Source organism: Nansenia antarctica, assembly GCF_963989245.1.
Source record: "Nansenia antarctica genome assembly, chromosome: 5".
NCBI lineage: Eukaryota > Metazoa > Chordata > Actinopteri > Argentiniformes > Microstomatidae > Nansenia > Nansenia antarctica.
The window spans coordinates 23,109,407-23,134,316 of NC_137690.1; the positions used below are offsets into that span (position 1 = coordinate 23,109,407).

The 24,910-nt window shown below is 46.0% G+C and overlaps 1 protein-coding gene across 1 annotated transcript; it reads right to left on the reverse strand.

Annotated features, from left to right (window-relative positions):
* Positions 1–3,735: 3,735 nt before the first annotated feature.
* gas2l1 (growth arrest-specific 2 like 1) lies at positions 3,736–23,824 on the reverse strand (the record flags this gene model as incomplete). Its single annotated transcript, XM_080530840.1, has 5 exons — positions 3,736–5,785; positions 8,376–8,682; positions 9,523–9,619; positions 12,718–12,825; positions 23,054–23,824. 5 exons carry the CDS (start codon positions 23,822–23,824, stop codon positions 3,736–3,738), a joined length of 3,333 nt encoding a protein of 1,110 aa, XP_080386966.1.
* Positions 23,825–24,910: the final 1,086 nt, after the last annotated feature.

A 24,910-nucleotide genomic window follows, 5' to 3' on the forward strand; every position in this document is an offset into this window, starting at 1 on the left:
AAGTTACTTTCAAAAGTGATAAGAGACCATACAAAAAAAGAATTGAAAAAAAAATCAGAGGAACATGTTTATTACAAGAACAACTTGACAGCGATTCATTTTCATGGAACAGTGAAGTCTTGATATTGCAGTTTGCTATTTAATACAGACAAATTCCACAATGCCAAGCACTCATCAGTACATGTAATTGCCATTGTATAAGAAAACATAACATAATAACGCTTAAACAACAATGAAATAAATTCTGATGGACATTCAAATTTAATGTGAAGCTCAGTTTCATTTAGATACTTTTTATTATGCCTTTTTTTTTTTTCAAAGATAAAAGAGAGATAAAGAGACAAGTGGGTGAGTCATGACATTTACAAATAGCGAACAAAAAACAAGAATACAAAAGAGCTGACATGCAACTTTGTACCCTTCTGAGAAAGTTTAACAAGATTTGCAATAAAATCTTAAATGACATACCCATTACACCATGATTTGCTTCAACATAGTCAGCAAAAGCTCACACTATTGATGCAACCCTTTTCTCACACCCCTCTCACCATCATGCATATTTCAATATTCTAAAATATTCCATCATTCAAAAACTTGAAAACAAGTAATATTTTAAACAGACACGTACATGTAAAAGCAATTCAATTAAATGATTAAACTTCTCATAGGGTCAGAAGCTCAGAGCAGAGCCATAGATACAGTATATCGGTCTGTCAGGGGAGAATTCAAATTCATCATGGATAGTAATGGAAAATGCTAACATTAGAGCCTTTTTATGGCAATGGAGGTTCAATATAAAAATGTAATGGTATCTTTGAGCAATTTAAAGGCTAAACAGTGTACTATGTATGTGTCGAGACGTCTCTTTAATGTGTAGAAGTAATAAAAGTTGGCTAGTTGAACAGGCGATTTTCCTTTCAAGAGTGCTCCCTTTACATAGCGAGTACGAGGCAAAAATGGAGGAATCAGGGTATCATAGAAGCAGATAACGGCAACTGGTGTATTGTAACTATTTGGTTGATGGGTGGAAATGAATTGGCATGATAAGACGTAAAATCATAAAAGTAATCTTTCTTGTTCTCAAACCAAAGGAAAGAGATATACTGTATGAGAAATATGTTCAGAAGCAGAGTTTAGTGTATACCCCCTGGTCTCAGTGTCTGCAGACATTGGTACGGTCCCTTGAACCTTGTGCATCACTAAAAAATAGATCACCACACATGCACAGTCCAATGGTTGTAGTGAGATTCGTCATGTGTCATTTATGTAAATCTTTTTGGGCCCTTCTCACCCCCTTTTCTCTACATATAGCCCATTTAGTTTCACTTAGAGCTACAGCTGTCACTCGAGACCAATAAGGCTTCGATTCATAAATAAATAAATAAATATGACCAACATCACTCCCTTCTTATTTTCAACCCAACTTCCCAAACTGGACACTTGGTCCATAAACCTAAAGAGTTTACACTGAAATTCACTTCACTGAAAGACACAAATACACACACACACACACACACACACACACACACACACACACACACACACACTCACACACACAAACTCTTTCCACTCTATTGATGACATCCATTCACTGCAGCACAGTCCTTGCCTATCCACTGTGAAACCCTTCATAGGGGTTTTACAAGTTCAACAGCCCTGTTAAAGTGCAACCACCACAGCAGAAGCATCACAACCCTGTCCCACTTTGCTATTGAAATTATCTATTAGGCAAGCATCAAAACTTGAGACGTTATCCATTATTCATGTGCTCGTACACATACAGCCACTCAAGCAAAACCCAGCCATATCGTTAAGCCATAAAAATGCCTCCCGTATAACATCATAATCATCTACTTCCCCATCAATCCAGGATACATTTACAGCATAAATTAAAAAAAAGAACAAATTAAATAACAAATTCAACCACTAGATGTCACTGCAGATTATTGCATGAGAGACATGGTTGATGAATGATGTTCTATGTATCCATCATAGAGTATTGAAATCAAAGAATTATGCTTTTTAATCAATCTCTCCTTAGTTGGGTATGGAAATCTGTGGTTTTTGACTGCTATTAATGTGAAAGTCTCAATGTGAAAGTCTCACAGTAAGGTTCATTATTGGCAATGGTTCCCTCATTCCATTTAGACAAGAGTAGAGCATTCATCTAACTAGGTGCATCCACTTACATTGAACAATTCTACATTTTGAGAAACTGGTCGTAATGGCAATGAAGTTACACTCAATAGAGCTAATGGGTGTTGGGCACTAATGTTCTCTTGTATACCCCCCCACTCCACACACACACACACACACACGCACACACCCACACACACGCACGCGCACGCACGCACGCACGCACGCACGCACGCACGCACGCACACACACACACACACACACACACACACACACACACACACACACACACACACACACACACACACACACACACACACACACACACACACACACACACACACACACACACACATTTTAAGGCAAAGGGAATTGTCAAGGCATTTCCAACAGCAATATTGCATAGCTAAGGCAGCATAGAAATCCATCCATCTAATATATACACATTTTACAATACCAGTATATACACTATACCCACATCTTTTTGAAAGTATACATGTACATGTACATGTATACTATATACACATGTACACAAATTTACACATTCATCTTTTGTACACATATTTTAGTGTCGACTTTCAGGATAAGACATTGGTCATTGGAAGAACTCAACGTTGCTGTTTCAGTGACAATGACGCATTATATAAGCATTCAGATTCATATAATCTTACTCTTATCCCAGACTGCTGTTCAAACATAGAAAATAATGTTAAAATCTTACACCATATATTTTCACACTAAAAGCCTACAAATAAATCAACAAACACTGCTTAATCAGGGCCACATGGACTGGCAGTGAAAAAGTGAAATCATACAAACGTTTATGGCAATGGATGTAGGGGGGTTGGTGGAGAACGATGAGCAGTAGTGCGCATGTGGATTACGTAGTGTGTACTGTATAAGCCCATTGTCAATGAAGAACAGTATTACAGTATTGTATCTGTGTTTGAGTATAATACATATAAGATCTGTATCGATCGAAGATATTGACAAAAGGAGATTATCAGCAGAGGGTTGATTGACTGTATGGAGAATGAGAGAGAGAGTAATCCTAATGGAGCATTTTTCCTACTGGTATTTTGACAATCAAGGCAAAGATGCTATAGCGTACTCTGTCCACAAGAGGGACTGACTCCATGCAGTTGACTCCATGACAGTGTTCACGTCACTGCTCCTGGGGTTCTCTCCTCATAGCCCTGGCACTTCACCATGCCCCTCAGCCATGCATATGACAGCACATATGCTCTCTCTCTCTATGGTGGCAGCAAACATGGGGTTTTCACAACAATGTCTTATATTAGACACCTTATGATTGACCAAAGCTAACCAATACTAACAATAAAGCCATTACACTAAAATAAAAGTCTGGATTGATCCTTTGGTAATAAATAATTAGGCTTAGAGTGCAAAGAATACAAAGGGATACTGAAACCCCTACAATTAAAGATGGAGATGGGCCAGGCTACATGATAAACATAGAGCATGTGCGCCATGCTCTAAAAACAGTCTGTAGCCCCAACTCCAGTGTTTTTTGACAGTAGTCAGTTTTCCAATGACATCAGACCATACTGTGTCATCATTACCATCATCAGTTTTGTGCTACATCCAGGCCTCGGTGTCCAGGCTCCCTGAGCGCTCCCTGTTGCCCATGGCAGGAGAGCATGGCTGGGGGTGGATCAGGTCAGTGAAGGCCTGGTGAAGGGCCTTGCGTGAGGCTGGGTGGCCATTTGAACGGGAGCTCTGAGGGGACAGTGGCGGGGTGTGGTGGGGTGATTGATTGCTGTGTGTCTGCAGATCTCTGTAGCTGACTGGGGTAGGGATGCGTGAGGGGCTGTTCTCTGGCCGGTTGTCAGTGCGGGGTCTGATCCTGGGTCTTAGCTTGAGCTTGTAGATGGAGGGCACCCTTTCAGACTTCTTCTGCCCCCTCTTCTGCCTAAGGACCACACCCCCATCTCCGTCCCCATTTGCCAGGGGTGGAGGTGGAGGTGGGGGAGAGGAGCCCTCAGAGCGTGGATCACTCAGGCTGAAGCACATGGAGGAGCTCTCACTGGAGGAGTCCTCTTGGAAGGAGCAGTCCTCAGATGGGGGCAGAGGCAGGGGTGAGGGACAAGACTCTGGAGGTGGCAGATCGTCGGTGGGGTCTCCTTCTTTCAGGTCATAGGGGAAGCTTGGTTGGTGATCCTCCGGAGGGACATCTCCGTCAGGCCCTGAACCCCAGCCCAGCTGATCCTGCTGGCTCTCCATCAACACCTCAGATGGAACGCCTCCATTCATGTTCCTAGTGTGGAAAGGGGGTTGTGAGGGGGGATGGCTCAGCGTGCTACCGAGCTCTGAGTCTCTCAGGCCAGGCAGGGAGGACAGAGGCTCCCCTTCCTCCATGGAGCTGGAAATGGCAGGGAGCTTCCTGAGACCTCCACCACGCCCGCCCCAGCGCTCCGGCTCTGTGTGCCCACCATTGGGTAGTCCACCTGGGACGTGGCCATGCAGTGGGGCCAGGATGTCCTCCAGAGAGCAGTGGCGTGGGTTAGTCCTCTTGGACTCCCGGAGGTCAGGCAGAGCTCCCACTTTGAAGGAAGAGGTGGAGTTGGAGGAGGAGTTGGAGGAGGAGTAGGCAGAGTCAGTGACATTAAGGTCAGCAGGTGCAGGGGCTGTGAGGATCCCCTGTTGTGGGTGTGAGGAGACAGACCCTCCTGGGGCTCTGCTGGGCCCTCCTCTGACATGCTGCGTGTTGGCCAGGAACTCAGCCTCAAAGCTTCGGTAGAGGTCCTGCTCCTTCTGGGGGTCCAGGTTGGGAAGCATCTGGAAGCCGAAGCCCAGAGCCTCCTCCTCAACCTCCTGGCACTCAGCGCCAGCCCACCCCCGGTGGCCCCGCCCAGTGGACCGAGGGCCGTGGGAGGTCCGGGGGGAACGGGGGCCGTGGTGATGAGAAGAGCGGGAGGACGAGTGAGGAGAGCGTCTGCCGGTCTGGGAGACGGGGGGCAGAAGCCTGCTGCCCTTCCCCATAGAGGGAGAGCGTGGAGCGGGTGGCCTGGGAGTCACTGTGGCCTTCTTACTGGGGCTGCTGCTCTGAAGCCCTTTGATAGGTGAGCTGGAGCAGGAGGAGGACTGCCTCCTGGAGAAACCTCCACCGAGTCTGGGGGAGGCGGGGGGCACTTGTTTGGCTCTCAGGTCCTCTCGTCTGTCTGAAGATGGGGGCTGGGGGTCCCTGTGGCGAGGGGAGGGCCCAGGGCTGGCGTCGTTGGGTCGACTCCTGCTGGGCACCTTCCCCTGGCTATGTGAGCGCGGGGCCTGGAGTCTCCTCGGTTCCTCGGGCCCCAGAGAGCGGCCCCTGTCTCCGCGGGTGGCCCTGGGCCCGTCAGAGGGGCCCTGTGGTGGGCTAGGTTTGAGTATGGGGACAGGGCGTTCTCTGGAATGGCTGCGTGCACGAGGCATCGGGGGGCGCAGGGCTGGGATCTGACCGTCTGCTCCGGTCCTCTCGATCACATGTCTCCCCTCCTTGCGGTTGACTAGTAGAACCACCTCCTCTCCGGAGCGCCTGGCGCCCCCGAGAGAGACACGGCCTCCCCCTCCTCCTCCCTTAGAAGAGGTTGTAGAGGAGTCGCTGTCCCCTGACATGCGCCTCGTCACTGGCAACAATGATTCCTTAGATCTACATCATACAGAGGAAGAGAGAAAGACAGTAACTAATATATACTTAGATATTATACATGCAGGATACATTCTATGTGTTTTTCTGTTACCTTCTTGAATATTTGAAGTGTGAGAAAACCAACTTCCTAACTGTTCCCACCATCAAGTCCCCCATAGTAATACTGTATCACCTCGGCACTGCCTTTGCCTCTGCCTCAACTCCACCCACTACCCTGGAACTGTAAACACAGTCTACCTCCAATCCATGACGTGACCTTTCACCTGCGACATTCAGGGGTCATTAGAACCCCCCCCCCCTGCCTGCTGCTACACAGACTTACTGACTGACGTGTATGGTAGAGCTGGGTGCTTCCCGGAACAGTGGTCTGTATCAGGCTGAGGGATTACAGGGAAGATGAGAGCAATACAAGTGGGGGCAGGATTATAGGCCCTGTAGATTTACTGACCCCTTCCCAGAGCTCACCATACCACTCCACTGTCACGCCCCTCTGGACAACCAACCATCTCTCACAGCTACACTCTATAACTTACTCTTACTACAAGTCTAACACTATCCATAGCACTCTGTAGCAGTGGCCATAATATGTGACACGGTCTGGTCATTTTGGCCGCAAGTCGGCAACCGATCAAAATGTTCAGACTTTTATTTTGAAACACGGAAATACATTTCAACGTTGTTGAAAATCACAACACAAACTCGCTAGTCAAGCCAAAATACTGCAATGCAATGGATTCGGTGAGTAATCCCCACTGCTACCTAGTTAACTATAACACTACTTTACATTGTTAGCAGGCTCACAAAACAAGCTGTGTTAGTTGACTAGCGAGTGTGTCATTGATTTTCAACAGCGTTGACATTTATTTACATTTTTCTGAATAAAAGTCAGAACATTTGGTCAGTTGCCAACTTGTTCCCACTTTCACCAGCAGCTGTCACATAGGCCACATGATAGTATTTGTCGGAGTAATGCAATATCCTGTATTATATCCCCACACTTTATTGAAATGCTTTAATTAACATTGTCTTCTTCCTAAAATACACAATGGGGTCAAAGTAAACAAAAATTACTTTGGAGACTTTGGAGGCTTTGGAAAGTTAGTTAACAGTGACATACTGATGCATTCTCATGTCAGCCTTGGACACATGAGACCACATGGGGTTTTCTCTCCCAGATTAGCCCACCTGTTGACCTACTTCCATCACTGAACGATCTGGGAGGGGGGGGGGGGTTCAGATTAGGCCTTATTTAGTCTGGTGCACTTGAAGGTACTGACCCACCCTGAAGGGGTTAACCAGCAGGCCTCTCGCCTGTGTCTGCCATGACGCCAAGCCTGAGCCATCACACTCCGGAAACTGAACCACTCATTGGCCAGGAACCAAAGTAAACAAGCCCTCAGATTCTAATTGTGTTAAACAATGGCGCCTCCACGCACTGACGTATGAGGGAGGTATGTGTTGTGAGACCAGCTCAACACTCAACGGACCTTATGAGGAGAGCAGAGGACATTTATCCCTTTTACAATCCAGCTACACATTTTATGGGCCATTTTATGGGCCATAACATGCCAATATGCTGAGTGTCCTGACACTACAGTGTGAGCACACTGTATGACTGTATAGTGGGAGAACAATGTGTGAAAACATTTCCCTGTAGAGAAAAGCCTAATTCATTCCATCAGCTCAGTGCCTTGGAAAGAGAGAAGAGAAACATCAACAGCAACAATGTTGAATCTCATCCAAGTTCAGCCAGTCATTAGTGTAATTAACTCAGCCATAGCAGAAGAGAGGGGGAGTGAGGGAGGGGGGGGGGGGGGGGGGGGAGACAGCAGCACCCTCACCTAAGGTGTCTGGGTTCCATCAGGCCACCAGGAGGCAGAGTGGGATAGCTGGGTAGGCTTGGCTGTGCCAGGGGAATGCCACCTGAGATTAAATAAATCTTACTGGTGTAATCTGCCGCTTCCTGACTCTATTGTGTGTGTGTGTGTGTGTGTGTGTGTGTGTGTGTGTGTGTGTAGTGTGTGTGTGTGTGTGTGTGTGTGTGTGTGTGTGTGTGTGTGTGTGTGTGTGTGTGTGTGTGAGTGAGTGAGTGAATGAAAGAGTGAGAGATTTAATGACAGTTGGTCGCGAAAGAAGGATCAGTCGGTGGAGACTAATTCATGATCATCATGCCAGGGTTCCTACAAGTTTCAAGAAGTCAAACCTTAAAACCTTTTTAGACCCTTTTTTGACCTCTTTGAATATAATTTTATATAATTTTGAATATAATTTTAGACACCATATGATAGCTTTTTGTCATCCTCGAGGTGATGAAATTAGGGATTTCACTGCCATACAGACAAAAAAGGAAGCAAATTGGTATTTTTTTGGTTCCAGCTTGATTCATTTCCACGTAAATAGATGTGGTCGGACTGATTTCCTTGCAGGATAAGCTAATCAAATTTGTTATACCTAGCACCTCATTTTTAGACCGAATAACTGAAATTGAAGACCTTTTTAGGCCTTATAAATCGGATTGCTGGATTTTAGACTTTACGGCTTTTTAAGACCAGCGCGGGAACCCTGTCATACACAACATATACACACTCACCTGAGAGGGTTGAAATGACGGGGTTCAGAGCGGTCCCGTGGTGGACGTGGGAGTAGGGCGGGGGTGCGTCCAACGCTGGAGTCTAGCTCGGTGTAGTGAGAGGGGTGGTGGGAGCGCCCTGGCCGGGTGGCTGAGGAAGGGGCACATGGGGCACAGGGAGGTTCCAGAGAGCGCCTGTCGGTAGGAGGCTTGTAGGGAGCGATGCCCTCGTTGCGCCAGTGTGGGCCGGGGCTGGTGGAGCGGGAGGAGTGGGCGCTGGAAGACTTGCTGTGGGCACCGCTGGCTTTGGCCTGGTGGTAGCGGTGAGCTGCAGGGACCAGACACAGACAGACACATGGTTAGGATGGTCAGACACCAAAGATAACCAGAGCGCCTGTGCAAACAGCCAGGGTATCAGAAAAGACAACAGACATCAATCAGTATAGAAATAGATGCACTGGGGATCATAGTACTTAGCAACAGCCTCTCACAGCTAGTGACAGAGGATTATGCATGTCTTCTGACATCTCTCCAGTATGGAAATAAACCCTTATTGTCTGACCAATGCAGTTAGATGAATGATAAGCTGAAAAACTGATCTTGACTGTTGGCGTGCAGTTTTGCAACGCTGAAGATCTGTAAAACCTGTTACATCTATATTGTTTGTGACCTCTCATGGTGAAATGCAACACCAAGCATTACTATAGCGTCAGCTGTCTAGACACAAGGCCACTGACATCATCACTTTGGCAGCCGTGTGGACTCATTCGTTAAAGATGTGATGTTCCCACCCTGAGGCTTCAAAACCCTGACACTGGGCAGTATTTCAGTATGGCCTATTGAGATAGGGTGAACATTAACTGATATGTATGGTTATAACAGGTGTTGTGTCATGTTTATGAGGTCATTGACATGGATTAGGTACAATTGCAGTATGAAGACTGGGACAATGAACTGTAGAGCATAAGGAAATGGTCTTATTATCATAACATGGATGTGTAAGCATTACACTGTGTGCTTCAGCACTATTCCATTCTATCAAATATAACTGTGCTGTTCAAATGGATACAATTGTAAAACAAGTTAGCTATGAGGTTGATGAGAATGAGATGTGTGAACAATGAGCCTGTTTTGTAACAAGCTAGTTGGGAACAAGAAGTGACCTCACCGAACGCAGCACAGCGGCAGGGGTCATGCTTATCCAGGTAGTGTTCCAATGTGTCCCAGCCCCCGCCAACACGCACCATCACATGGGTACGAAGGACCTGAGGACAGACAGAGAATACGACAAGGCTTTAAGACATGCACAAACTTGGCCTCCAGCAACACATGCACCATCACGCACGCATGCACGCACGCACGCACGCACGCACGCGCGCGCACTCACACACACACACACACACACACACACACACACACACACACACAGCTTCAAAACAGAACTGACCGGGAAATCCATTGACACACTGCAATGCCACACAGACTGCAGATTGAGTCAATAGATATGCAAATCCTACAAGTGGGACAGCATGCTGAGCGGTTGCCATGAATCCCTTCCTCCTGCCCCCAAAGTTACGTAACACTCCCATGTACCCCTGCCTGCATCCCCTGCTTGTGTCCCCTCACCCCCCCTCCCCCATATCTCCCTCTTCTCCCACATGACCCCCAGCGGCTGCCATTATGAGCACTGTTCATCGCCATGCCAACACACAATTAAAAGAAGAGGGGAGAATAAGAGCCACACTGCTATGAAAGGCACTCTTTTTTTCTCTCTCTCTCTCTCTCTCTCCCCCCCCCTCTCAGCTGGCTTCCCTGTGCTTTCAGAGAGAAGGGGGGTGAATTAGCATGGTAACAACTCATCCAACCCCCAGCCCCCTCTTTGCTGTGATTTCAGCTAGAGGAGAGGAGCAGAGTGCTATGGGGGTTGGTGGTTCTACCTCCTACGCTCCTCTGTTCACTGAGGCACACACAGACCCAGAGTACAAGGCCCATAGAGTCTCTCTCTGCCCTTCAGGCAGATGCAGCTTGAGTAGAGCCAGTACATTAAGCCTGATGTGACTGTCCCGTGGCTGCGGCCTCTTCTCAGGGTTGTATAATCGGTTCTGCCAGCCACATGTTTCAGGGGCTGTGCCAGTGTATCTGAGGGCAGGGAAGGCAGGGCCATCAGGGTGCATCTGTGAGGGCTGGAGCCTGTCTGCACTCCTCTCACATGCCATGCTGCGCTGCGCCATGGCCTATCTTCCACAGGACCCAGCCCTGGAGAGACAGGCACCACAGACACTAGCAGTCAGCAGCAGTACACTATATGTCGGCTTCTAGACCTACACTGATGCTCCAGCGCCTGCCATCATACACCAATCCACTGTCAGAGTGCTGTCTTCTGCCTAATCACTGAAATATGTAGTCCTTTACTGTTCCCCTGTCCCAATTTAATTAACTGCCAGTCCTGTGATGGTAAACTGCAGGTCTATTGTCTTTAGCTGGTCCCCCAGTTAAGTGCCTGACATGACTAACTGTGTGGCAACATAAGGATGAGTTCATTCTCTGGGACCAGTGAAGCTCTGGCTTTCTGCCTCAGCAAGAGCCAGGTTTCCCAACCAGCCAGGGGGATCCCATTCTCTACAACTGTAAAGAACCAACCCGTGTTTCTATGGCAACAGCGAACAGAGACTACTTGTAATCACAATTGGAGGATGGAGTGAACCAATTCCCTCCCAAATCGGCCTTGAAATATTAATCTCAGAGCTAATGGCTGATACTGTACCAAACCTCAAACCACTCCTCCCTTGAACAGGACAACCTCCCTGGTACAGGACAACCTCCCTGGTACAGGACAGCCTCCCTTGAACAGGACAACCTCCTTGGGGATGCCCGCCTCTTTCACTCTCCTCCATTTATCTACCGTTTTCTCCCTCATTTCCTTCCTCTCCTCCTTCTCCTCCTCCAGCCTCCTTGAGTCCCTTGTCAGGCCCTGGCAGCTGAATAGGGGCCTGTTGGCTTTGATGGTGGCTGCCAACAGGCTCGCTTCCTCCCTCCACATGAATAGGGAAGCGTGTTGGCTGCACTAGTGGCTGCTGGGGGATATGCAATCACTGCCATCCTCATCGAAGTGGGCGGGGACAGTGTGGAAGAGGGTTAATCTGACAGGCAGAAGGCTCTTTCACACATAGACTCAATCTCCAGACAGGCTTTAGACTAATAAGTGCAGCATGCTTTTAACAGCCACTATACTCAAGGTAAACACTTGACCTGCTTCTAGAAAAAAAACACTACACCCAGGTTTAACATACTACACATTAAAGGCACTTCTAACACTGGAAATCCACTACTACACGAGAGAGCTAAACACACACAAGTGAGTCCACATGACAAGCTTTGACAGAGCCACCCCATTTAACAGCATACCACACATTTTAGCATACACACTATGCTTCTATAGCACCTGCATGACTCTCTGTTTTAGACTTGGGGGGATCGAAGTTAGACTTTCAAGGGAATATTGATAGCATTGACAGTAAGGTAGAAATTTCCTGGAAAAGGATATGATTTGGAAAGATATCAGTTGAGCCCATTAACTCAGTGGGGTTACATGAAAGGTAAGTGGAACAAAATCGATCTATCAACCGCAGCCAGCCTTCCTGCAGTGGTCCAGAGGGTGAGATAGAGTTGCTTGGCGACTCTTTGGGCCGAGACCCTGACACAATCCAACAAGCAGCAGGCAAGATAAGGGCCCGCACAGGAAATGACCCAAAGCACTATTTGTGTCTCTCTGGGCCAGGGAGGCTGGGAGTAGTGTACTGGTAATAGGTCAGATCAGTGGAGATTATAAACACCATGCAGACTGGGGCAGAGAGAGATCACAGTACGGTATATAGTTCAGTGAGCTTTGATTAAATCAACCGGCTAGATGATTTGACAGTTGATTTGTCCCTGTTTTGCCACATCTATACAGGGCATGCTTGTGCAATAACACAATATAACACAAATAACACAACGCTATTGTCAATATAATGTTCCAAAAGGTTAAAGACGCAGAAGAACACATTTGACAGTCTGCTAAATGAAACTGCTACAGTACTCTACTATCAATGCAACACATATTTAACAGTTTAACTGCTCCTCTTACTACAATACCATATAATCTACAGAGGCATGACTATGAGCTGTGATAAACACACTAAACCTTTCCATGGACTCTTGAACTGCCTGTGTTAAGGTATGGCCTGCTGAAGTTAGAAGTTACTAATGCAGACAGACACACACACAGAAAGACAGACAAAGAGACAGACAGACAGACAGACAGACAGACAGACAAAGAGACAGACAGACAGGTGGGTAGGTGGGGTTGGTGGTCAGGTCGTACCCTGATGAAGATAAGAGCACTGGAATCTCCCACTTTGTACTTCCCCTCCGACACCTTGGTCATGGGGAACTGGCCTGGGCAGGAGCAGCGGCCCAGAATCTCACGTACCTGGAGAGAGAATGAACAGAGACCAGTTTATCACCTAAAGAAAGGAGATCTCGTAGAGTTACAGAACAAGGAACTGCAGAAACAGTACAAACAGCTCATTCTTTAAAACCTTCCCCGTTCTCCATTTCACCTCCTCCTATGACATCATGCTTAGTCACTTCCATCATCATGACCAAAGCCTCTCTGGTCCTGAGATCTGTGTGCCAACAGCACTATGACTCTACTACATATGGTGTACATTATGGTATGTGTGTGTGTATATGTGTGTGTGTGTGTGTACACTTCCTGCAGAGTTCCTCGGAGTACCTGCTGTGTAATGGAGGGCCCCACCCATCCTTCAACCCACAGTAAGGCTTGCCTCCTCTGCCTGAAACACTTAATGGAGTTCATTGCTGCAGTGCGAAAAGTCCTAAAAGCATACACAGTGAGCCAAATGAAACTCTAAAGCAAGTGCGCGTGCACACACACACACACAACCATACACACACACACATCACACATAGCCCCGGCAACCTCCTGACCACAGTCCTTTGATAGGCGATAAGGTGAGGCTGTAAGTAACTAAAACCAGAGGGAGGGGATGACGTCAATGTGGTTCCAGATGTGTTTTGAGTTGAGAGGGACAGCACTGGGGCTGTGCTGTGTGTGGCTGGGGGTGCTTATTAAGCAGTGAAGTCAGACAGAACTCTAGGGTGGGGTAAGAGAGGCCTGTGTTGCATGGGCTCTGGCTCTGCGTGGCCAGCTTTGAAGTTATTCTTGGCATCTCTCTCAGACAAAGGCGTGTGCACACTTGTCAACCAAGAGTGAGAGACTGAGAAAGAGAGAGAGAGAGAGAGAGAGAGAGAGAGAGAGAGAGAGAGAGAGAGAGAGAGACTGAGAAAGAGAGAGAAAGAGAGAGAGAGAGAGAGACTGAGAAAGAGAGAGAGAGAGAGACTGAGAAAGAGAGAGAAAGAGAGAGAGAGGGAGAGAGAGAGAGAGACTGAGAAAGAGAGAGAAAGAGAGAGAGAGGGATAGAGAGAGAGAGAGAGGGATAGAGAGAGAGAGAGAGAGAGAGGGATAGAGAGAGAGAGAGAGAGAGAGAGAGAGAGAGAGAGAGCAGCCGAGGACAAAGACGATGCAGCAGAACAAGGACAATGAAACGTGTGTGTGTGTAGACTCATGTACTGTACTTAAGACGTAAACACTAACACACAAAGGAGAAAGGTCACAATACAAAGCAATTCAGATCAGGTCTAGGTATCAGTTGTGGAATACAGTTACCATCCATATACTGTATTGTATTCTATACCGTATTTACTGTAGCAAGAAGCAACAGCAGTCGTTCAAGTCTTGTCAAGGCTTGTCGCCAGAGTGGGTGTGCTCACTGTGAACGGCTCATTTTCCAGATTATGGCTTATTCAAGAGATTAGGGAGAGACCTTGTTATTTTCCCAAAATAGCTGTCTTTATTCCTCATACTAATTAAAGTGAGGGTGGAATCAGTGCTAAGTATCAACATGTCACCTGCTTCTCTCTGGCTACATATACTAATCCTTAGCTTCCCCCTGTTCTCCTCTCTCTCCACCCGTTTCTTCCCTCTTGTATCTCTCCCACTTGCCCTCTCTATTGTCTGTCTACCAGTCCCTCTTTCTGTACCTCAGTCTCTCACTGAGTTTCTACATGTCTCCTTTTCTCCCTCTTTCTCTGACGGCAATTTCTCTTCTGCTTGCTCTCACTGCCTCTTTGAGTCTCTTTTAGTCTCTCAGTCTTTCTGTCACTAGGTGGACAAGCCCTGTTTGGAAAAACCCCAGCCAGTGAGTTAATGGAAAGATCACCGTGGCAACAGACACACACAGCCTTACCCTTCCTTTTTTAACAGAACAGTTTGTTTTCTTTTTCTTTCTTTAGTACAGGCTTTCAGTCCTCTCCAGTCCCCCAAAAGGACACCTCCCACAAAACCTTTTGGCTGAGGTCATACATTTTCCTTCGAGGGGGAAGAGGGAGGTTACACGACTTGAGGGTTGTAAATATACAGTGATATCAACCCTGTTATGAAAATGTCATTCACATATACGGCCGGAGCGTAATGTTAACATTATCTATAACACCATTGAGCTCTGTATCAGTTTAAATATCACTTATCCTGCTTGGCAAAGTATTCATTTTGTGGAATGTAGTTGCTTCACCTCTGTGAAAATGGTGCATATTCCCTTTTCAAGAATGAGCAAATGTATACAGTATGCACCCACGCACGCACACGCACACACACACACACACACACACACACACACACACACACACACACACACACACAAGCCTGAGACTAAACATAGATTTTGAACAGTGCTAGGGGAGGAGAAAGGCAAGGTCACGCAAAAAGCATGCGGAAGTGGAACTGGAGTGCTGCAAAAGCTTGTGGATGAATTATGGATGGATGCCGGTCACATGAGGGAACATACCAGCCCCGAGCTGCAGATGTTTGAGAGAGAGAAAAACCAAGATCTACATCTGCAGCCTCAACCCAACAATCTGACTCCAACACCAGGACTGCACTGCACTGCAATATTCTCAAGATCATCTGGAGAATGTTCTGAAACCCACACTCTCCTTTGATCATCTCCAGCAAAGAGAGTGTTTCTGGATCTGTTTCCAAGCAGGGTGTGGATGCAGGATATGTTTTGTTTTTCTTCAGATACGGGCCACACCGTATCTGAGGTCTCATACTCAACTCAGTTTGAGGTAATCAACGTTTTATTCCCTTCCTGTCTGTCCCACAAAAGGTCCGAGGGTAGTCCATGGAGGAGATAAGTCGAGGGGTGCGGCTTGTCCATCCCCAGGGGATAAACACAGGGAATGGGAGCAGGGGAAGAGAGGGGTTGACTACAGTAAACTATTCAACAGACTATGGAGTGGAGGAGATTTGGCCATGTTGAAAGAACCTTAAAAGCTGTGAAATGCTATGCTGATTTATAGATCTTTCATGCTTTTATATGGTTCAGTACAGCTGAAATGACCACAAACATACTGACAAGCTCTTCAATAAAGAGAGGACAACGCCCCAACTTCAACAATCCAACTGAGTGATGCAACACCTCACTAAAGGGGATTTCACATCCCAGGTATTTTGGGGGGTTGATTCCTGCCCCAGAAAGATGAAATCCTGAGGGATGAAGGACTGATTAGAGTGTCTATTATCTAACATAATGAGTAGCTCTCTAACAAATTACATGAAACAGCAGAACAGGAGAGACATTCCAGTCATTTATGTTAATACGCTTTCTTTCTACTGGGGGGTTTCTAGAAAAGACTGGACTCTTTCCAGCACAAACCAGGCAATGGCCTGATGATGATGAGCATTGGAATCTCAGATAGTTGGAAGTGAACCTAGGACCCAGGGAGTGCTGGGCAGGGAGGAGCGTTTTAGGGACTTCGGGAGAGATTACACCTCCAGATTACACCTCCAGCCTCCAGCCTCTCATGCAACTCAGGGTCCAATCCAAACATACCGAGCTGGCCTCCTGGACCCCACACAGAGAAACAGTTCCAGTTTTCTTTGTAACCTGTATTATGGGAGGACTCAGGTTGCTCTTGAATGTCTTTCGTTTATATAGAAGAAGGGACACAGTTGAACAAACATCCGGGGGCGAAGCACTGATGGAATGATCATGAGCGTACAAGTACAAACACTCCCTATAGTGTGTTCCAACCAGACAGGCTAGACCAGCTGTGGATGTTGGAGTTATGAATGGGAGCTAAATCCAGTCCCTTAGTTATATGGAAAGAATGTCTACTGCCTTGAAATAAAGTGTACAATCATAATTTCATTTCTTTACTTGGTCATTGTTGGAACCTTTCAAAAGAAGTCCAAGCTTTTAGACAAGATACAGCTGTTGCTTACTATGGAGAAATAAGTTAACATCTTTTCTCAAGGGAAAAACAGCAAAAAGCTTTAATGAAAATACCAGTCTGTCCTCTGGCCACATGACGACCAGCCTGCTGACTGGAAAACAAGAGGCAACCCAGAGCTTTGAATAGGACTGGGAGAGGACTCAGGTTGAACAGAGGTAAACCAGAGGTAAACAGGCTGTGAGAACATTGACTGCACTGTGCTCCGTCATAATGCATCACATTGCCATTGCAAACAGGACACAGTTCAGTGACAGATTTGCATTTTGTAACTGACTACTTTACGATTCAAATTCTGAAACGTTTATTCAACAGGGTTGAAACAAGGTATAGAGATGGAAATATCTACAGTCTCTACAGGTCTATCTATGGGAAGAAACACATCAGTGGTCAATTCCAGATCATATATAAATATATATACAGACGGTGTACAGAACACAAGTGATTTCACAGTAATGTTGTTAGGCTGTGCAATGACAGCAAATACAACATACAACTTAACAATATGTGGAGTCAGCCCTTTGCTCTGTGTCCTGCTGAATGATGACATGTGGGGCCGAGAGAGATACATTCTGCATTGGAGTCTATGGGACTAATAAATCATCATTAAAATGCTAAAACATTTAGCCAGTATGCACTGATCTCATGTTGAAAACACTTTCAGGGAGTGTGTATTAAACATTTGTGTAAATAGACAAATAGACACAATTGTGTGTGTGTGTATGTCTGTGATGCAGCAAACTGAGACATACTTCCAGGGCAAAGTCTATGAGCCTGACCCACTGCAAGCCATGATGACCTACTTTTCTGCTCTCTCACACATAGACACACACTCTCTCTAGTGCTTACTCACACCCTCCCTCTTTGTAAAATCCCTTACAGTCGGGTTTAGCAGAGTGTGCAGTAAAGACACTTAAGGCATACTATCTGTTGTTGTCTTTCTCTCTTTCTTTCTGAATGCATGAATTGGACCATGAGGCTAATGGAGTGGTCTTAAAGACATAGCCTTGTCTCTCTCTCTCTCTCTCTCTCTCTCTCTCTCTCTCTCTCTCTCTCTCTCTCTCTCTCTCTCTCTCTTTCTACTGGTGCCTGCCTCTCTTCCTGTCTCCCCCTCAAGACCCATCAGTCTATCTCAGTGAGAGATGACAGCCATAGATTACACATTGGCAGCACTGGCAGCCTGTTCCCCTCTCCTCTCCCCTGCCACCAACAAAGCATACTGTTCTTTGCCTTATCGGTACTAAGGGAAGTAGGTGGGGGATGGGATGAGGGCTGTGGATGGGCGGCGGGGGGGGGGGGGTTGTTGTGCGTTTATGAACTAAACAGAGGCTGAATGTTGAAGCCTGAGGGTAAGGAGAAGACACATGAGCCATTTCATCAGAACGAAAGAGAGATAGAGAAAGCGTACAAAAGCATCCTTTCAAAACGCAAGCACCCAGGGTCTGCAGTTGTTGTCTTTGATGCCGCATGCTGGCCTGCAATGTCCGTGAGCATGCATGTGTGTCGGAATGCATGTATAATATGGCTGGTATATGCGCCAATGGCTGAGTATGTTCAATGTAGGTGTTATACTGTAGTCAAGGCTGTATCAGTGTTTATACTGTATGTAGGCCATGAAACCCAGGGCTTGAGTGCTCTCCAAGCCCACAGCTGAGAGAGCAAGAACAAGCTGAAGAAAACCCACAGAAAGGGTGTTTGTGTAGTTAGTTTTGCATTTTTCATAGCTCTTGGCATGTTGGTGGATGTAGGACGTATCCACCAGTCTCATATCACTATGCTGGAGGAAGAGAAACGGGATGGTTGACAGAATCACCATATACAGATATACAGTATATGGGATAGTTGACAGAATCCTCTAATGTAAAGGATAAACATTGTCTATGCACATGCCAGATGTTACCTACATCATTGTAGACAGCCCTAAAGGAGAGGGCAAATGAAACACTCAGGGAGTTAAGATTATCCATGTCTGCTAATCTCAGAAAATGTCTATTCAATATGCGGAATAAGGTAGGAACTGGGGGTGGGTAGATGAGTGTTCTTAGGATAGCTTGTCACTTCCTCAACCTTGAGTGGAAAGGCACGTCACTCAGTGTCTGTGATGATTAAGAGCTGAATGACAGGGTAGTGGGAGCCTGTTGGGATTTAGATGAGGGCTCTGTAGTAACCAGGGAAACAAACAGAGGTACTGACCTAACTCCAGCCAACAGATACAACTTGATTCTGAGATATGACACCTACCTGGGATTTTATCGTACCTCCTAGACACACTGACGGGGCTGGGTGTGTGAGTGCCCCCAAACCTAAACAACTTTTAGATGTTAGGCCCCTGAGTTAGTTATTTTTCCTCACCTGTAAGATCTACATGTAATTTGACAGTTGTCATAAATTAAAATAGTAATCACACCAACATTTGTCTGCTAATCAGAAACTGTTCATGCTACTGCTGTCGGGGAAACAGTACCGTAGCCTCGGAGGTAAAAATCCAGAGGATGTCAAACAGCTATTTCCCTCAAGCAATCGGGCTCCTGGGGAAATGCACTGGAAAAAACTGTCTCCCCCAAAGCATCCACACTCTCACTACAAAAATAATAAATATGACATGACTACCTGCACACTACCTAATTACTTGAACACTACCTGACTACTACTTGACTACCTGTATTGTATCATATCTGTATTATATTGTATATTGTATCACATTGCATTTCATCATATTGTATCCTGTACAGCATTTTGCATGCCAATGCTGAAGAACCAAAGCCAAATAATGTAACTTGTGTGTACCTGTACATTGGATGTAATAAAAGCAATTCTGATTCTGATTCTGTGGGACCAGGTGGTAAAAACAGTTATAATCCTGGTGATACAAACTTGCTATGATCATTGCACAGTAGAATATCATCTGAGAACAGGACTAGTCAGTTTAACCCAGACTGCATCCTGATCACCAGACAAACGGCTTTGTCTGCCATTACACTACACTATAGGGCTTTAATAATTAATGTGCATAATACCAGGACTCAAAAATGAATAGAGACACTGGATTGTAATTGATTGATCATTACTTATGACAATCCATTGAACCAATGTCTTCAGGATAGACATTTGATCAATATGGTTATACTATGGTAACCGATTTCCAAGGGACCTTCTAACCCAGAGCTTAAGAGCTAAAAAAAAAAAAAAAAAGTTACTTTCCTAAGGACTCTTCTCTTTATCTTCCTTCGAGAGAGAGAGAGAGAGAGAGAGAGAGAGAGAGAGAGAGAGAGAGAGAGAGAGAGAGAGAGAGAGAGAGAGTTTAAACATCCTGACATGCCACAACCTCAGCATGATACAGGTAAAAAAGGCCTGCCTGCATGACTGACTGCCCTACACACTGGAAATAGGGCTAATGTCACAGCTGTGGATCAAATTAGCAAGCCCTACAACTTTCTTACTCTCCCTCCATCTCCATCTCTATTTCTCATGACTAGAGGCAACAGGGTTTCCAGTAATTACACAGAGACACTAATCTCTTGGGAGACTACTATATTGGAAAGCGATGATGATGATGGGTAGGGGCAAGTGCAATGCATTACTGATGACTGAGGTTGTGGATGATGCACAATGGCAGGGTAGGGGTGATTCAGTGGCTGGGTTTGTTGATCGTTATTGGATGGAAACCTATCCAGTCGTATAGAAGTAGGATTTCAGTTAATTTACTGGTCCACAAAGTCCGGAAATGGGGCGGCATTTACTGCCTTTAGTGTCATTAGAGAGAGGGAGAATGATCCAAGGTCAATTCTGAAAAGAGGAGAAATCAAATACTCTTTCTACCAATCCATAGAGCAAAGATGGATTTCAAAGAGCTGCAATCATTTCAACAGGATGCTTTGGTACATCAACAAGAACGGGGCAGCGCAGTAATGCTATATTCTTTGATACTAGGACTTGTGACTTATATGCTGCCTCTCCCCTCTTTTTCGTGCCCTTCTGGTTTCTTTCTCTGAGAGCCTCATGTTGCTGATGCAAGCAGTTTTTTCCAGCACACAGGCACTGGATTCAGGGACACATTAAAAGAGACTGAAATGTGTGTGGTTCACTCAGTCTTCACACTGAGTCATACTGTTTTGATTCATAATGTTAATAGTGACATACACTCACCAACCACTTTATTAGGAACACTATACTAATACTGCTTCCCTTTGCTCTCAAAACCTCAATTCTTCATGGCAATGATTCCACAAGATGTTGGAAACATTTCTTTGAGATTCTGGTTCATGATAACTTGATTGCATCATGCAATTCCTGCAGGTTTTTCAGGTATCAGTGAGGAATATCACACTTTGAAGCTGGGAATCTCCCGTTCTACAACATCCCAAAGGTGTTCTATTGGATTCAGATTCGGTGACTTGGAAGGCCACTGAAGAACACTGAACTCATTGTCATGTTCATGAAGCCAGTTTGAGACCCCTTTTGCTTTGTGACATGGTGCATTGTCATGCTGGAAGTAGCCAATAGACGATGGGTACATTGTGGCCATGAAGGGATGCGCATGGTCAGCAACAATACCCAAATAGGCTGTGGCATTCAAGCGATGATTGACTGGTATTAGCAGGCCCAAAGAGTGTCAAGAAAACATTCCCCACACCATTACACTACCTGAATGAATGAGAAGGTGTACGGGTGTTCCTAATAAAGTGTTCGGTGAGTGTAATAGTGTGCACTACCAGTCATGAGTGAGTGCATGGGAACTTTTAGATCAGATGCACATAATAGAGTGCAAAACCTCCCTTGTACACTCTCATATGACATGTGTTCATGTGTGTCATCTGGCATTTGTTGCTTGGCTGTCTGAGGAGGTCTATATAGGGCAAGTGTGCATGAGTATGACTGCTGACAGTCACTCCCCCCCTCTTCCTCCCCTTGTGCCTCCCAACTCTGGTGTGAAAGGCTGCCATTGTCCACTCTCCGCTCATCCGCACACAAATATTAACTCCTCTCCACTCATAACCTAAGCACGTGTTCAACTGGCCCATGTCTGCCCGTTAGTCACGGTGTTACTAACAGTATTTCTAGCAGGCAGTGATAAGTGGAACAGCCAGTGGAACTGGACAACCCAGGGGGTTGGTTGGAAACTGGTTGGAAACCTTGCTTAAGATGCCATATTCCCCTTTAAGTGCAATGGCCCAGTGGTACCATCAAACTGTATCATGGGTAATATCTTATATATAACACTGTTGTGTCCATCGACTTCATTGTATGTTAAAATGTTTAAAATACTGGGGCGCTTAGGTGGCGTAGCGGGTTAAGTGTCGACCATGTAACCGCAGGGTCCCCGGTTCGATTCCGGCCGGGGACATATCCTGCATGACATCCCTCCTCTCTCTCTCACCCATCCTTCCTGTCATAATCTATACTGTACTGTCAGTACTGTGGGACTGCCCCACTCAGAAAAAAATACAATAAAATGTAAATACTGAATCGCCCGACAAAAAGTATTTCAGTGCTCCTTTATAAACTACCCAAGGACCCCATAAACTAATCAAGGACCCCAATTGAAATAAGCCAGTGGCTTTCTTGGGTTTTTATCCTGTTAGTTGACCTTGTATGTAATATGTACTTTCAACTGCAAATCTTCTAATAAAGTTTTCAATCAATCAATCAATCAACCCTGTCTAGGCCATCATTTTAACCCCTGAGGTATCCATGACAGATGTTACTGGCTGCCTCTAACCTTTCTGTGCCATGGTGTGGGAGAATGTGTGGAATTAGGAGCCAAATACCTGATGTGTGAGGCAGCATTCACCTTTAACACCCCCAGGGGAGCAGGGCTACTGACATTGTCATGGCATGGAGAGGAGTGTTGCAGAGAGGGTCTTTACTTTTGACACAGTTCTTAACTCTGGGAGGTTATACAGGTTAGACCTGCTGCTCCTTCAGTTGTTTTTCCACCAAGGAACTCAACATTGAAGATGTTTACTTCTCTGCAAGGGCACAGGGCACATTCTCAATAGCCCATGGGTAATATGATGATGATGATATTAGATTGTTCTCATAGTGTCTGCATGGAAAGCAATAAGCTATAGAATTCTAAGAAATGTAATTCCCAGGACTGATCCTAATGAGCAATGCAGTTAAGGTTATTAAATGAATAATGCAATCTGACTAATTCAATAAAAGTCTATTCATTTGATTTGATCACCATCTTTCATCTTTCATTATGCCTATAATTACAAAATAATAATGCTATTGCTTTATGCATTGAAATACACAGCAAACCTATCTCCTGGCCATTTATTAACATGTATTATTTGATTTATTTATTAGTAAGTTAATACATCTATGGTGTTATAGCTTACCAGCTCATCCAAGTTTCGCATATCACACAGGACCCTTTTCTGTTGCCAATGGGCAAAAGGTGGAGGAACGGGTTCATCCACGCTCTCCTTCCGACTGAAACACCTGCTAGGGGGGCTTGGCTCCATCTCCGGCTCCCCTGACTCCACTGACTCCCCTGATTCTCCTGACTCCCCTGATTTCCCTGATTTCCCTGATTCCCCTGCTGGTTCCCCTGACTCCCCCGCATCCCGCAGGTTCTGCTGGTCCCGGATCTCTTCCTCTATCTCCTCTTCCAGTTGGATAAGCATGGGGGCCAACATGCCAAACTTGGCCCCGCGACGTGCCACCTCCAACAGGCAGAGCACCAGGTTCTTCTCGTTGCATCTCTCCACCAGGTCGTTGGTCTCGAACATCAGAACATCCTTGATCCACAGCTCCTGTCGACACCAGGCGATGAAATTGGATATGTTGTCACGGGCCAAAAAAGAGCCGGGAACAACGTTGCGCGACTGAAAGACCACATCCTTGCTGGGCATCCTCAGTGACTGTGCAGTCTCCGGGTACTCCAGCTGGAAGTCCAGCGCAGCACGATTCACGTTGTTGGCATGCCGACAGAGGGCACAGCCGGTCTCCAACCCTTCCATAAAGGTGTCCGCCGATGTATCCAGGTCATACAGCGTGTTCAGCCACTCAGCCAGGTCCTCCTTCATGGCGTACAGGTATTCCTCACTGGACTTGAACGGCCTGATGCTTTTGGAGGCGGCAGACTGGATGTTACTCTGATCAGCCATATTGTCGGAATATGTATCAAAGCGGGCTATTTATTAATACCCGATTGTCTCATTGCATAAGCGCGCTCCAAAACCGTTAAGGAGCAGAGCGAAATAACCTTGTCGACGCACCCATGACAAGTTGCATGTGTGTGTGGTATCTCAATCGAAGTCCCTGAAGAAATCCTTTGTATTGTTAAAGGAGCATATTGACATGATACGAGGCAGCCGCCGTGGCGCGTGGATGCGTTTTCCGGATGTCTGCGCGATACCCGTTTCCTTTAATGCGCGCATCGCTGTTTCTCACGGAGTTCCAACTGCGGGAGAGAGAAACCGGAATGGTTATTGGATAGCCATCGAGATACACACCCATGCTATAATTCCTCCCGGTAGCCTACCCCCAGATCGTCATACCTATACGAGTATATGCGACAACGCGTTATAATAGGCCTAATCGTTGCAGGTTTCCCTGAACCGTACAAAACGTACTGTCACCGACCACCACCATACTGACCACCAATAGGCTATAGACTTCACAAATCACAACCGTTTAACATCGTCCCCCCTCTCATTGCTTTGGCCCATATTGCACCGCCTCCTGCTCTGAACATGCTGACCTGCTGGCTTAGACCAGCGGAGCGATTCAGTGGCATATCCCATTATGAAGGGATAAGCGCCGGTAGAAAAAAACAAAACTTAACCCGTTATACTGCCTAATACCCACATACCACTTGAGTGACTACTGGGATTGAATCACACGCATTTAAATGATGAATATGCAATTGAAGTTGCCGGTCCAACATTGGAGATTATTGTTTGGCCTAAAAGTCTAGTCTAATCTATGCTCAATGAACACCGGTACGCACATCACTTCATTGGCACGTCAGCTGGCGCATATGTCTCCATGGGTCACTGTATTTGACCTGTAGCTACGGGTAATCAATCAACTCATGAACACAGTGTTGTTTGCGTGATAACATTGTTTCGCAGTCGCTCACGCAAGGGCCACTTCACCTGACCATTTATGACAGCATTAATGTTCAGGTGAAGGGGCTCATACATACAGGTAGCTATGCCGAACTCGACAGACCGTTAACATTGTTAAGT